This window comes from Gekko japonicus, unplaced genomic scaffold (genome assembly GCF_001447785.1).
Source record: "Gekko japonicus isolate JY-2015 unplaced genomic scaffold, Gekko_japonicus_V1.1 scaffold2284, whole genome shotgun sequence".
NCBI classification, from domain to species: domain Eukaryota; kingdom Metazoa; phylum Chordata; class Lepidosauria; order Squamata; family Gekkonidae; genus Gekko; species Gekko japonicus.
Genome location: NW_015161472.1, coordinates 223,784 through 238,776, shown reverse-complemented (window position 1 = coordinate 238,776; position 14,993 = coordinate 223,784). Strand labels below are relative to the sequence as shown.

Sequence of the window (14,993 nt, the reverse complement as noted above, 5' to 3'; positions counted from 1 at the left end):
GAAGTGGAATGGGTAGGACCCAGATGGCTTTTTCACTCATTTGCCCAATTTTCCTCCATACTAGAGACCCGTGTCCCACATGGCTTCTGTACATGCCGGTCCCACGATCCCCGGCATAGACTATTTTGGTGGTTAAATGGGATCCTTCCTCCTCCTTTCACCTGCGGAAAAACTAGCTGATCCAACCCAATGTCTGTTTATAAAGTCTAGAATCTTGGGAGAAAGGAGAAGATTTGCTGAGCAGGACTGACCATGCTAATATGTGTGGTGATCCCTGAATACATCTACCACACTATGAAAATGTGGCTGTTTTTATTTCTCTAATGGCGTTTCATCGTCCTATGGGAAAGGAAGGTTATTCCATGCGCACACAAACTGCTAAAGGAAAGGAGGCAGCAACCAAGCCGCCCACCATCCTTCCTGGGTCCAGATCCAGCTGCAGCTGAGAGCCTCTTCCTTCTAGCTGCCATTGCTGAGGTTAGAAGTAGGAGCAGCCAGGCAGGGTGCCTGGATCCAACTCGGGCTAAGTGTGCTCTTCCTTTCAGCTGCCAACTGCAAATCTGAGGGCCAAGGGAGGATTAGCACAGCCAGGTATACTTCCATCATGCTTGGACTGTGACCTAAGAACCTCCTCCCCAAACACCTTTCTAAATTCTATTTTAATTGGTATTTGTATTGGGGTTTTATGCTTTAAGCTGCTATGGGTCCCTTTCCCCCCCTTAAACATAAGGTTAAAACAAAATATAAATAGCTCCTTTGGACAGCAGGTGCTCCTAGGAAAGACTTGGCAGGGCCATCCGGGTGCAGACCAAATGCATGTGCTCTTGTTGTTAAGTACACACAGTTTATAGCAGGGGTGGCCAAACGGTGTCTTCTTGTACAGTCTGATCTTGATTCCCACCCCCACCGAAAGCTAACTTTTCAGAAAAAGAATTATTCTTGTTTAGAAGTTTCTTTTAATAGGCTGGAAAAATTCTTCCTGTGAACTTCCAGGCTTCCTGCGCTTGAATGATCACAGACTCCCATTGGTCGCCCACCACGTCTTCTGATTGGTTCCTGATCTCGGATGGGTGGGGTGAGGGGGTGGTGGGAACTAGATAAGACCGGCTATAAAAAGCTCCAGGGTTGTCACCTGTACCGAGCAGCAGTTGGGAGGACAGAGGTGTGGAAGAAGCAGCGGCAGTTGCAGCAGTGCCCGCTCCGATCGCGCTCCTTCGGCATCCAGCTCCGCGTCTTTGCTGAAGCCGAGGAGGTGGGGAGAGCGAGCGAGCCACAGAAAAAGGAGCACGCCGGAGCCAGCGGAGAACGCAGCACAAAACTTAGCGGAAACTTCCCGGAGAATGCTCCGAAAGTCCGCGATTCTCCTGCTGCTAGCGGTCGGCGCTTCTGCATCCTACGAAGCGGAGCAAAATGATTCCGTCAGCCCCAGGAAGGCGAGGCTCGTCACTCAAGCCTCAGGTAAACCGCTTCCCCGCTTCACAAAGCCCTGATGTGCTACTAGCTGTTGCAACCTCTTGCTCCTGCTGCCGGCAGGGCGACTGCACATCGATCCTCTGGACAGCTGCCCTGCCGCTTTGAAATGAACGGGAGCCGCGCAGGAGAACTTCCTGGCGCATTTGTACATCTTTTTCCTCTTCTCCCCACACACACACCCCGCCCTGATGGCTGGCAGCTGGAAATTGCCATGTAATTAGATGTTTCAGGAAAGCCTTTATTGCCGTTTCCTAGCCCATTCCGGGGAGGCGGAAGCCCTCATTTCAGAAGCTGGTTTGTAATTTAGCCTGCAGTTGGTTCTTGTTATTTAAATAAGACATTCTATACCTTATTACATGTGCTCTGTTGCACCTTTGCTTCTTGGCTTTCTCTTTTGCTCTCTTGCAGATGAAACTTTCCCCTTTGCTTCACCTTGTATTTTTTAAAATAGTTCTTATCTTCTAGAAATAGGATTACTTTATTATACCTGAACAGACATGCTGGTGTGGGGGGAGCTACTCCACACCTATACCTGTGTGCATGAGGAGGTGTGTGAAACATCCTTTAAGATTTTCCTCCACAGATGGTGCCATCTTGGTCTGGTTTCTAACTTCTTTTAAAAATTTGATTTCCCCTCCCCCCACTCTAGCAGTACATTCTTAGCAACATGCAACCTCACAAGCTATTTCCATATGTGAATTGGGTTATGGACTGCTAACTAACGTTCTCTGTAAGAGAAAAATGAAAACTGAATTACTTGCAGTTTCTCTTACTTTCAACACTGTGTAGGTATAGCTGGCATCTTAACACCCTTTTAAATAAGGGCTCATACACTCTCCTAATTTGACACTTACCAAGAGAGGTTTTTATTTCAGAGCTGCAGGGCTCTGCAGCACAGTACTAGGGTATTTGCTCAATTTCCTTTTGTACTTGGTTGCTATAGAAACATAGGGTCTTGGTTATTCCACCATGCCTAAAACAATAAGGAACCCTAATGCATATTAAACCTGCTGAATGCAAAGTTATAACTTGAATCCATGGAAACATATCCTCATGAAAATGAGTTATAAGGATACTGAAGGAAGAATTGTGGGGAATTAATTGTAGCAAAAGAGCTGTCTTACAGACAACAGTCTCTTAAAAGCAGCCTCTCCTAGTCAAGATTAGGAGTGGAGGCTTGGGGGGGTTAATTTTGGATTTCTGAACCTCCTCGGCTATCCTAGAAAAGTAGCATCTTTATTTCATGTAGTAATCCACTTTTACACTTTATCCATAATGCCTGTAACATGATAGGGTAAAAAGTAATATATCTGTCCTTCAAGGTGATGCATGACTGAGTAGAAATACAGCTCAGAGATGTGACTATCATGGCTTTATCTTAGTGATGCTCCAATAGCAACCATGGCTCCAGTGGTATGTTTTTTTCCATGGAATCTTAATTGAGGCTTTGCACACCACTTAAGTCAGAAATGGAAATCCTATATTAATTACTGTCTATCAGATATGACATCTTCTGTGATCAGAAAAAAGATACTTATTCAAGAGCACAGCCACGCATTGCTTATTTGAATGGGACACACTCTACTTAACACAGGTGCTTCAGTATACATACAGTATCGACAGCCTGTCTACACAAGCAGATGGGATGAGAACTGGGATGCCCCATGTCATGAATCACCTGCCTGTTCCATGTTCTGCTTCTGACTCTATGCTGCATTGCCCTACCCAGGTGCCCCCACAGTGACTCCTTGCTAAGAAAGAGAGGGACTGTGGTTCATTGGCTGAACCTGTGCTTTGCATGCAGAAGCTCAAAGATTCAACTCTCAGCATTTCGAGTTAACGGATCCAGTAGCAGGTGATGAGACAGACCTTTGCCTCACAGCTGCTGTCAGAATACCCAATGGTGATTTTGATGGATCAGTTTAGCATAGGGCAATTTCATATTTTCATCCGTTGAACAATGTAACATACCCAGAATACAGCATCCATATTTATATTTCTTAGGACTGCAGGTTTTTTCTGTATTGGTGTAATACTTTGGTCCAGGAACACTAGAACAATCTCTCAGTTAAGTCTCTTGCACCTTCTTGGAATAAAGCTATACATGCAGAATGCTGACTCCATTCTACAATGACTCTAAAGTCCTGACCAGCAGAGGCAGCCCTACCATAAGCCAAAGTGAGATTGCTGTCTGGGGTCGCAGATTTGAAGGCATGCAGCTCACTAGGAAAGGCTTCAGAACAAGTCCCATTGAAACTAATGACAATGTCAGTTAAGTGTGTGTGTCCTTTCTGGTGGAATGTGCGAAATGTTAACTGGTGGAAGATGGAGAAAATAAAGCAGAGTCATGGTTACCTCTCTAGAATTATCATGGAAGAAAGGGAGGTACCATCTGGATCTTCTCGAGCAAGCAGCAAAACGGGCCTAGGCAACCCAAAAGAAAAGGCCTGACCTGCCATATGTGGGCTGCCTTCCTCTCCCTGTCAGCCTTCCACCCATTAACATTCTTGGCAAAGGCTTTTCTCTGAATGTTGACTAGGGCCAGCATTAAAGGCTGCCCTGTTGGGCTATCTGCCATCCCATCAGGATAGAAAATTGCCCCAGAAGTCCAAGCTGGGAGAGGCCAGGGCCAGCATTAAAGGCTGTCCTGTTGGGCTATCTGCCATCCCATCAGAAGATTGCCCCAGAAGTCCAAGCTGGGAGAGGTGCCTGGAGAGAGTGAAGTAGTACTTTCATGCCACTTTGAAAAATTGGGCTGCATACCTTACTCCAAGAGGATGAAGTTTGGTGGCGGGAGTGCCTAGAGGGCATCTTGCCCAGGGCCCTCCAAAACCTGAAGCTGGCTCTGATGTCAAGCTATCGTAGGCAGGGTTTGAGGTTCAGGAACGTCATTACAGGTACAACAGTTTGCAGCACTCTTTCTAGTATTGGGTATAGTTGCAATTTTTCTTATAGAAAATGAAGCCATTTTATATTTTTCAATTCCATGAGTATACCAGATAGTACAATTTTATATGCTAACAGCATTATAAATGTTGCCTTTCGTTTTGCTAAATCAGTAAAACAACTTTGATGGGAAAGTAAGTATTGCATATGGTACTATTTAGCATGTATGTTTTCTACTAGGAAAAAGGCCCGTTGTGGAAATAAATACAACGACCTCTAGAAAGAGGTTCTGGGTGGGTGCCCCGGCCTTGTCAATTTGCTGTGGTGACCTCAGCAGGGTATAATGACACTGAGTCCACCATTTTCTCCAGAGGAACTGGTCTCTGCTACCCTAAAGAACAGTTGTAATTTTGAGTGATCTCCAGCCCTCAACTGGAGATTGGCAACGATGGTTCCCCAGAAGGGAATAGTTGGTTTAGAGGGTGGCGTCTATGGCTTTGTACCTGTCCAAGTTCACACGCCTCCTGAAACCTCACACTCTCCAGGCTCTATCCCTCACATCTCCAGGAATTTCCCACCTGGAGTTGGCAACCCTATCTCCTTCCCACCCAATCATCAACCTACCTTTATTTCCCCCTCACTCTTCAGCTTTTCACCCCCCACACACCTGCAGCCTCTCCTGTGCTCTGAAGCCCTGACTGCTACATCACATTGGCTGTCATACAGGGGCCACCTCAGCAGCATATAAGGATACAGAGCCCACCATTTTCTCCAGGGGAACTGATCTCTGCCATCTGGAAAGCAGTTGTAATTCTGAGTGATCTCCAGCCCTCACCTGGAGATTGGACACATTTTACCTCAGAAGAGCAAAACTGTTTAGAATGTTAGAGGCAAAAGCCAATCAAGTCGCATATGCAAACGACCTCTGTGTTCCGAGGCAGAGGCCAATGAGGCTGCATATGCAAATAACCTCTGTGTTCTGACTGGCTATGGGGGGGAGAGGAACAGCAAAATGTTTAGAATGTTGGAGGCAGGACTCAGGCAAAGCAGCCAGTGGATAGGGAGACCCTCTGAATGACAGATCAGAGAGCGAACTGATTTTGGAGCGTGTGGAATGTTCTAGAGAAGTGCCACCACCATTCGGCTTTTATTTATAAGGGAGATAAGAAATTCCAGGTATGCCTAATAATTGAGAAAGGGTTGCAAACTGCTGCACCATATTCTACCATAGCACATGGATCTTGATTTCTGCCATCTGAGAGGTAGGAAAAAATAAAAGTTGAAGGTAGAAAACAAATTCTTTAGTAAACAAGCGAATGTATTATTTGGGCAGAAACATTCTCATACAGTCACAATAGGTAGCATATTTGGATACAAGTCTATAAAATTGAAAACACTGAATTATTTAATAATGTATTATTAAACACCCTACAGCATATTGTTGCCAAAAGTATTTACATGTAATTTTAAAAACTTGAAAAGAGGTTTGTGCCTATGTTATATATAAGCATTATGGTAGTTATCTGATTTTGTGTAAAATCTCATCTTTCATTTCAAAAGGGGGAAGAAAGGAGGGTTTTGTTTTTTTAATTCAGTGGTCCCCAAAATTTCCTAATTTTTCTACTGGAGAACCTGAAAGCCCTCAGGTGTTTTTCATGCTATACATTTTGAGTGTGAAAAGCCTTGCCTGAAGAAGTATTACATTTTAAAAGAGAAAACATCTCATTGGAGTTTTTAAAATAGTATTCCCCCCAAACCCCCCCCCCCCATTTTTCCATAAGAAAAAAGGCCTTTGGGGATGGGGCGGCGGGGAAAAGAAAAAAGGCCTTGGGGGAATGGAGGGGGAGGTTTTTTCCCCCAGGCCTGTCACATTTCCAGTTGACATTAATTGCACTGATCCACTGTCAATGTAGGTAGAACTGGGAATGATCTGGACTTTGTCATCCACATGGCAGCCACCCCAGCTTTGCTACAGTCTTTCTAGAAGGATCACAGGAAAGCTGGGGGAAAGCCAGGAGATGCTTGAGGCTACCATAATGCTCTGTTAGGAGCAAGGGGGAAGCACTTCTCATCAGCAACAAAACTGGTCCAAATACCTGATATGGAAGCAACCATAGTTATATGATGTGCCTCTGAACAAAAAAGGGGGGGGGATTGCAGCACAGGGCAAGGAGGGAGTATAGCCACACACAAAAAAAATAAGGATCTTGGATCGTTGGTGTTGGGATCCAAGAGTCTTTCTTCTCCCTGAAGCCCACGTGAGCCACTCCTATTCGGTAGTCCTGAACTGGAGAGACCACCACTAGTCCAAATCTTGTATAAGCGTTAACTCTGATTTGGCCGCTGCATCTGAACTAAGCTAGTATCTGGTTGCATGAATAACTTGTGGCATATTGCCTCTTCCTTTGTGGAACTGGATTATGCAAGGGAACACTGTTGTGCAGCATTAAAAAGTGTACCATATAACTGTAATGCCTTTACCACTTTCGTGGTCCATAAGAAGAAAGGCTCCAGTACTTGCAAGCAGTACCGTTTAATGCAGACTCCCCAACACCAGAAGAAAGAGGATGGGCTGTGGTGGTTTGGTAAAGGGTCATTCAGCACATGCTCAGAAGTTAGCATTGTCAGCTGCAGTTTAGGAAATTCCTGGAGATTTGGGGACTGTAACAGGGGAGGGTAGAGTTTAGGGAGGGGAAGGAGATCAGTAGGGATGTAATTTCTATGATATACCACAGAATTCATCCTCCAAAGCTGTCCTTTCCTCCAGGAGGATCTCTGAAATCTGGAGATCAGTTGTAATTCTGGGAGGACTCTAGGCACTTCCAAGAAGTTGGTAACCCTCTCAGAAGTGCTTTCATTGCATGAAAAGCCAGCATAGTAAGAACAGCAGGGTGGCTTATGATTTTGTACTACACGTTGTCAAATGCTTACATGATCAGTCTGTTTGGCACAAGCCATAGTTGGCTAGTTCAGATGCCACCCCACACTTGGATTCCCTTCCAAACCAGCTTTACAAACTAGCTTCCAACAGCAGTTTGAGCTTCCCTGCAAACCACTGCTTGCCAGGTTCAAAGTAATGGCAAATCAGGGCTTGCTAAAAATGGAAAGTAATTGACACTGAGCATGAAAGCGGAGAAGGGATTCACCTAGCACGCATTGCAGTGTTGAAGAGATCCTCATCTCTAATGCATCTAGATTCAGGGGTCTGGTAGCACCTTAGAGACCAATTAGATTATCAGGATATTTTGAGAGTCCCAGCTCATACCCCCCAAATCTTATTGGTCTCTGAGGTGCAGCTGGACCTGAATCTAGCTGTTCAGACCAACATGGCTACCCTCTCAAACGATCTCTGATGCAGTAAAACAGCTTCTTGGGTGCCTTAGTACTTCATTAAAAGTATTCCGTTAAAAATATTTGAGACAGTAACCATAGCCATTGACTGCATGAAAGAAATGTAGTTGTGATGTAACGGGCTTGTGGGGAATGCTTACTAAAGACTGGTGTGTGAACAATTGGTAAATTCTGGTTGATAGCAACTCTCAGCTCAAAATGAAGCTATGGGAACATAAAGACTGATAGAAGTCTAAATTAAGAGTTATCTTTTTTAAACTTCCTTGCCCTTCTCTTTCTAGCGGATGTGGTTCGATGTTTAAATGGTGCCCTTCAGGTAGGATGTGGTGCTTTTGCCTGCCTGGAAAACGCCACATGTGACACGGATGGCATGTATGACATCTGCAAATCCTTCCTCTACAGTGCCGCTAAATTTGATACTCAGGTATGGTACGCATATGCAATATCTATCCACTTGCTGTATCCCTGTAAATGTAATCTTTTTACTAATGAGCTGTGTACTCAGGGTTGAACCCAGAACTCTGCTTTTTATATAATATAGTGTAACAATGTAATGCTATCCCAATTAAACAGACTTGCTAATAGTTACTATATGCATAAGTAGGAGCAAAGAACTAGTGGGAAACTCTGCCCCCTGGGAATCATGCACAACCATGTTTGTACCTTTCTGAGATTGCTTTATCTTACACACTGCAAACCTGGGAGCTAGAAACTTGTTCTCTCTTGGCACACTTACTTGAGGGTGCGTCCTACTGAACTCTAGGACTTGCTTCCAAGAAACCATGCATAGGACTGTAGGATGTGTTGCAGCCCTAATTAGTACCTTGTTCTGCAGTGCTACGAAGACATGCAGTGGCTCCTGTTCAAAGCACTTGCTGTATGGATCACTGGTGGGGGAAGGGGCTCTGTTCTAAGTCTGTGACAGTACATTTTCCACATGCCTGGCAGAGGATGTCTTCTGGGGTGGAGAATGATGTTTCCCCTTCAAGAGGAAACAAATGTTCTTCTCACACTGCCACTCCTACTGAGAAAACTGGCAAGGAGATGAGAGGTTGGGGTTAGGAAGGCTCCACTCCTGGCTGTGCAAAGCCAGAGTGGCCTAATGCAGTCACACTGCAGGGGCCTGGAAACTTTACAGCTAAGGTAATGCCAGGGCCAGTCCTACCCTCAGACCCAGTGAAGTGGTCCTCCTTGGGCCTTAAATCTTGACAATATCATAGTTCAAAGGGCAGCGGACCATCAACTTAATGTACATGTCTCTGTACCTTTTTTTAAAGAAATCACCAGGGAGGGGCACCTTTCTATACTAAATAAGTCTGGCACCTGATACTTCCAATACTGTGGTGCCTTCCATGTTTCTGTATGTGCAGATTGACAAGGACTTTGTACTATATATTAAGTGCTTAAAAGTGAATATAGAGATGTGGCAGAATTGGCTTTGACATGCACTTGCTATGTTCTAATGTCTGTTGCATAGCAGCAATTGTGTGCAGTCCAATAACCATGTGAAGTAGGCCAGCATTGTTCTATATTCTTCTGCTTTGCTGCAACTCCTGTTCAGTGCAATCTTTTTGGGGAAACTGCAGTGAGAGTATCTTTAGCTGTCATGCGGATGGGAAGGTGTGTATTCTTTCAGTTCCTGGCCATATCAGTGCCATTTTCCTTGCTCAGCCACTGTGGCTGATATCCCCTCTCCCTCAGCAGAGAGCATTTTTCAGGCTTTTTTAACCTGGTAACTCTTTGTTGTGGGGAGAGGAAGGGAAGGTGATTGTAAGCCTCTCTGAGTGAAGGGCAGATTATAAATCCAACTCTTCTTCTTTCAGCTCAATCTATTGCAACAATGCAGTAGTAGCCAGCTTTCTTTTAAAGAAAAGCCGTGGCCCTTTTCACTGCAGAGTTAAATGGGAAAGATACAGGATGCACATTTCCTCTTATAACAGCATACTGAAAAGAGCTAAAGCCCTCTGGTGGAGGGAATGAAAATGGTGGGCGTAGAGGGTGGGGGCTGAGACAATCAAAGTCAAGAGGGAAACTGTGTTGGTACTTATTTGCCACTGTGAACGCTTCCACATTCACAAAAATTATACCAAGAATCATAACTATATGGAAGCAGCCTTGGATACTTGTTGATGATTCCATTTTCTTACATAGTGGACCCTCTGCCACTGGGGTATTTCTAGATGTATAAAGCAACTTCTTACATGTAGGAATCAATCGTGAAACACAATAGCACTTGAAACTTTAACATGGGTCAGTGTTGCCACATAAACTTTATATGTGCGAGTTCTCTAAAACTTTATGGTGACTAATATGGCCAGGCAAAATGCATTGCCCACTATAAAGACACATGTCTGTATTGCTTTAACCCATGTGTATGTTTGCACTAACATGTAGCTTTATCTGCAGGGGAAAGCCTTTGTCAAAGACAGCTTGAAGTGCATCGCAAATGGCATCACATCAAAGGTTTTCCTTTCCATTCGGAGGTGCTCCACATTCCAGCGAATGATCTCTGAGGTGCAGGAGGAATGTTACCGGAAACAGGATATATGTAGTGCTGCTAGGAGAAATCCAGAAGCTGTTGCAGAAGTAGTACGGCTCCCAAACCAGTTCTCAAACAGGTAGGCTCATTGTGTCTTTCAAAGATATGGACAGTTTGTTGCAAGGACATGTTCACATGCCTGGCAAACTGGCCTTGCACCTGAGAAAAGTAGGTGAAAAACGAGTCCCTTGCCAGCATCACAGAGGTATAGCAAACGGGGATGTGAAAAGCTGTCTGTCGTTCAATCAGTGTAAACAAGCCTAGGCATATGACACATGAAGCTACCTTGTACTGAGTTAGACCAATCGTCCATCTAACTCAGTATTGTCTATGCTGACTGGTTTTCCAAGGGCTGAGGCAGAGAAAGGTCTTTCCCAGTGCCCCACATGGAGGCCCTTTAAAATAATCCAAGGATTGAGCCTGGGGCCCCATGCTTATAAAGCAGGTGCTCACTCGCTGATTTGCAACCCCTGCAGCCTGATTGTTGCTTCTTTCAAATGATGAGCCGTAATGAGTCATGGCCCCCATGGTGTGTCCTAAGCCTAGCACTCCCTGCCTGCATTTTGCTCCTTCCCTTCCTTCTTCCTCAGCACACAGTTTCTCAACCAGTTTGGTATAGTGGTTAAGTGTGCTCCTTCCTCAGCACACAGTTTCTCAACTGAGAGGCATAGTAGTTAGTCAAACCGGGACTTTGAGCGCAATCTTAGGTGTTAGGATAAAATGGAGGAGGACGGAACCATATATGCCACTCTGTGCTAGGGCTGCCAAGTGGGGGCAGGTAAAACCCCGCTTCGGAGGCCCGATTTCCGCCACCGCAGAATCGGGCCCCAGGGGAGAACTCTGCCCCCCGAAGTGCGGCGTGGCTGCGTCACCAGAGGTGACGCAACCATGTCAATCACATTGGGGGCATGGCCCCGATCGTCGAAGGGAAAACATCACATCGAGGAGCAGCTCCCGGATCCTGGTGAGGCTCCCCCATCGGTAGGATATTTTTACTTGGCAACTCTACTCTGTGCTCATTGGAGGAAGGATGGGATAATGGTGTGATAGAGGTAACTTACATTTTAAAAGAGGCAACCCCTGCAGGAAGAAAGGAGGGAATTAGAAGGAAAATAGAAGTTATAAGGCTTGGGAAAGGTAAAACCTCGCCTCTCTGACATTTCTGAGGACACCATTCAGGGAACAGTGTCCTCTGTAGTCGAAGGGAAAACATCACATCGAGGAGCAGCTCCCGGATCCTGGTGAGGCTCCCCCATCGGTAGGATATTTTTACTTGGCAACTCTACTCTGTGCTCATTGGAGGAAGGATGGGGTAATGGTGTGATAGAGGTAACGTACATTTTAAAAGAGGCAACCCCTGCAGAAAGAAAGGAGGGAATTAGAAGGCAAATAGAAGTTATAAGGCTTGGGAAAGGTAAAACCTTGCCTCTCTGACATTTCTGAGGACACCATTCAGGGAACAGTGTCCTCTGTACCAATGCAAGCCTGATGTTTCAACATTCTTTCAGTATCTCTCTCCCTTAGACTTTCAGCAAATTAGCAACTGCCTATAGGTAAAGGGTGTCATTTAGCTCTTTGGGGGGCTGCCCTACTCTGTCTCTTTGAAAAACCGCAATGCTGCAGAGAAACGTTGCAGCAACTCTGCAGCAAATAATTCCCAGCAGTTGTTCCACTTTTTGCTAAGGTTAGGAAGGGAGCACAGAACATAAATGGTGAGAGCTATTTCCACAGAGGGGAATTAAGCAGTTAAGAGGAGTCTTCAACATGCAGTGTTTGAGGGACTGAAGCAACAGAGCTGTAGTGCTGCTGGAAACAAATTCAACAGGATTTCCCAGCTGATAAGTTTACACTGAAGCCCACCCCCCCACCCCTCACATCATGCTTCCTCAGCTAACTTCAGCAGAAGCTAAGAGTGTACCAGTTGGCACCAGTTCAAACAGGAAGTCATTAAAACGCCAGAGCATCTTCCTGTGATCACTCTCTAATAGTGGGGGGGTTTTTTGGGCGGGGGGTCCTACTGAACTGAAGCTTCCTATGTGATTTAAAGTAGACTGTAGCTTTGATCTGAAGCAATGACTTCTGCATGGGGGAAAGGACCTAGCTAATGAGTTGATGTGTATGTCCTGTCACAGATAATGTGTCTCAGTATAGCAGTATAGGCAGGATATTTCCTTATCTAATGGCAAAAGAGAAGAAGAAGAAGAGATTGGATTTATGCCTTGCCCTTCACTTGGAGTCTCAGAGCGGCTTACAAAGTCCTTTCCCTTCCCCTCCCCACAACAGACACCCTGTGAGGTGGGTGGGGCTGAGAGAACTCTGACACAAACTGCTCTTTTTCAAGGACAGCTGTGCCAAGGTCACATCAGCAGGTGCAAGTGGAGGAGTGGGGAATCAAACCCGGTTCTCCCAGATTAGAGTCCGCACACTTAACCACTACACCAAACTGGCTAAGGACTTTATTTAGAAAACAGTTTGACTATCACAGGAGAGCCCCAGAACCACTCACTACCATCTTGGTATATAACCAGCTATTGGTGCAGGTCCTTTATACATGTAATGGAAAGGATGTTTAAGGCCGAACAGCACTTATGTTATTCGAGTATCCTTTTCTGAGTTCTGGGGCAAAAAGGCAACAATTTTATGGGGAGGGGTATTCAACAATTTTCCTCCAACAATTACCATCCTTTTATCCCCGCTAGAGCCTGTGTGGTGGAGGGGATAGAGTGTCAGACTAGGGTTTGGGAGACACGGGTTCGAATGCCCACTCTGCCATGGAAGCTTGTTGAGTGACCTTCACCGAGTTACTTTCTCAGCCTAGCCTACATCACAGGGTTGCTGTGAGACAAAATGGAGAAGAGGATGATGCAACCTGCTTTGGGTTGACACTAGGGAGAATAGTGGGGTATAAATGAAGTAAAAGTAAAGGAAATGTCTGTCCCGGTAAGTTTTCCAGCTAGGGGAATAGCAATCTTTTTGTCCCCATGTTACGTTATTTCACTAAAGTTAAATACCTGTTGCACACTTTTTTCCTTTCCTGAGAAATGTCTTCCACCCTAGATTTCACCTCAATAATTCAACCATTGGGACTACACTCTGTTTATGAATTGGACCCGGGCTACAAACTTGTAACTGGTAATAAGTCATCATCCCCCAAGGACAGAGTGCTTTAGTGCAGGAGTTTATAACCAGGGGTTGCATACAGTTGGTGGCATGCACAGTTTTCATAACAGTTACTAAGATTATGCTCTTCCTCAGTCCCCATGTCCACCTGCAAGCATGACTACCATCTCCCGCCTACTCTACCAGCCATGGATTAACCATCTATGACTTTTTGGCATGCCAGTAGTAGTAATATAATGCCTATAGGTAAAGGTAAAGGTTTCCCTTGCTCGAAAGCCAGTCGAATCCGACTTAAGGGTTGTGGTGCTCATCTCCGCTTCCAAGCCAAGAGCCAGCGCTGTCCAAAGGCATTTCCGTGGTCATGTGGCTGGCATGACTAGATGCCGAGGCACACGGAACGCTGTTACCTTCCAACCAAAGTGGTACCTATTTATATACTTGCAATTTCTTGCTTTCGAACTGCTAGGTTCAAGCTGCTATATAAATGTCCTTGTAGAAAGTGGTTTGTTTTTTTCTATCATGGTTCTTGATCCAGTCATTGGAGGGACAGACGATACACAAGTTTGAGAAACGCAGCGCTTATAGATGCTAATGGCTCTGGTTGAAGTAGAACAATAGGTTTACCATCTCATACCTTGCTAGAATGAACACAATAGCCAAATGGTAGACAGTAATTTCTTCATCTTGTGGCAGGAAGATCAGAACAACCCCAGGGGAGGAACTTTTGAAGGTGAGAATATAAATTCTCTTGTCAAAGTAAAAGCTGTCTTCCATCTTGCTCTTCTTTTTGGCTGGGTGCAAGCCATGAAGGATTATGTCTTTACCTTGAGACTCCATCTTGTCCATGTGGCCATGGACCACGAGGAGGCCCAACTCTGAGAACTAAGGTAACAATGGGCTTTTAAATGTGGCAACTTCAGAATTACTAGCCTGTCCTAGTTAAACATCATTTAGGTTGAGTACTGAGTATAGAGTGAGAGGATTGAGTGTTCTCGCATTTTTCTTTATACTGTTGCTCAGCCTGATACTTGAACAGACTATGTGTACCCTTTTTATTTTTTCTTATTAAACTTTCTTATATTTTGAATGATCTAAGCCAGTTCTTTGTAAACACACCATGCCTGTTTGGTCTTGCTATCTAAAGGGTGGTAAAGGGGAGGGGCAGTGGGTAACCTTGCCATCCCTTGAGCATAAGAGCATGAAATTGCAAAAATGCAATAGATCGTCCCCACAGTAGCTTAAGTAGAAGCACAAAGTAGAGGACACAGTAGCTAGGAGGAGTCTCTAAATGGCAACACAGATGACTTTGGATGGGCAAATCTGTCCAGCATCCTAGTGGCAGCAGTTTGGTTTTGGTACCTTCTCTGAAGAAGAAGGGAATTAGTGCCAAAGAGACATGGGACTGGCCCAAGGTCACCTAGTGAGTTTCCATGGATCTCCCATTTTCTAGTCTGAAACTCTAACCACTACACAACATGGGGGGCACTGCTTAGTAACAAGCAGCTAGCCCTGGGTGAGTCATGCAAGTTGTGCAGTATCAAATGGGCTGCTGGTTGCTGCCAGGCCTGGCCCCGATGAGTCCGTCCTCAAAGGCCAAAGCAGCCCTGAAAAAGGGCTCTTTCCC

The 14,993-nt window shown here is 45.2% G+C and overlaps 1 protein-coding gene across 1 annotated transcript in view; it reads left to right on the top strand.

Annotated features, from left to right (window-relative positions):
- The first annotated feature begins 1,340 nt into the window (after positions 1-1,340).
- Positions 1,341-14,993, top strand: part of STC1 (stanniocalcin 1) — a 19,117-nt gene continuing 5,464 nt past the window's right edge. The window contains exons 1-3 of the mRNA XM_015429136.1: positions 1,341-1,458; positions 7,992-8,134; positions 10,117-10,328. Of these exons, the coding sequence (XP_015284622.1) occupies positions 1,341-1,458; positions 7,992-8,134; positions 10,117-10,328 (473 nt within the window). The remainder of the gene's footprint in view (positions 1,459-7,991; positions 8,135-10,116; positions 10,329-14,993) is intronic.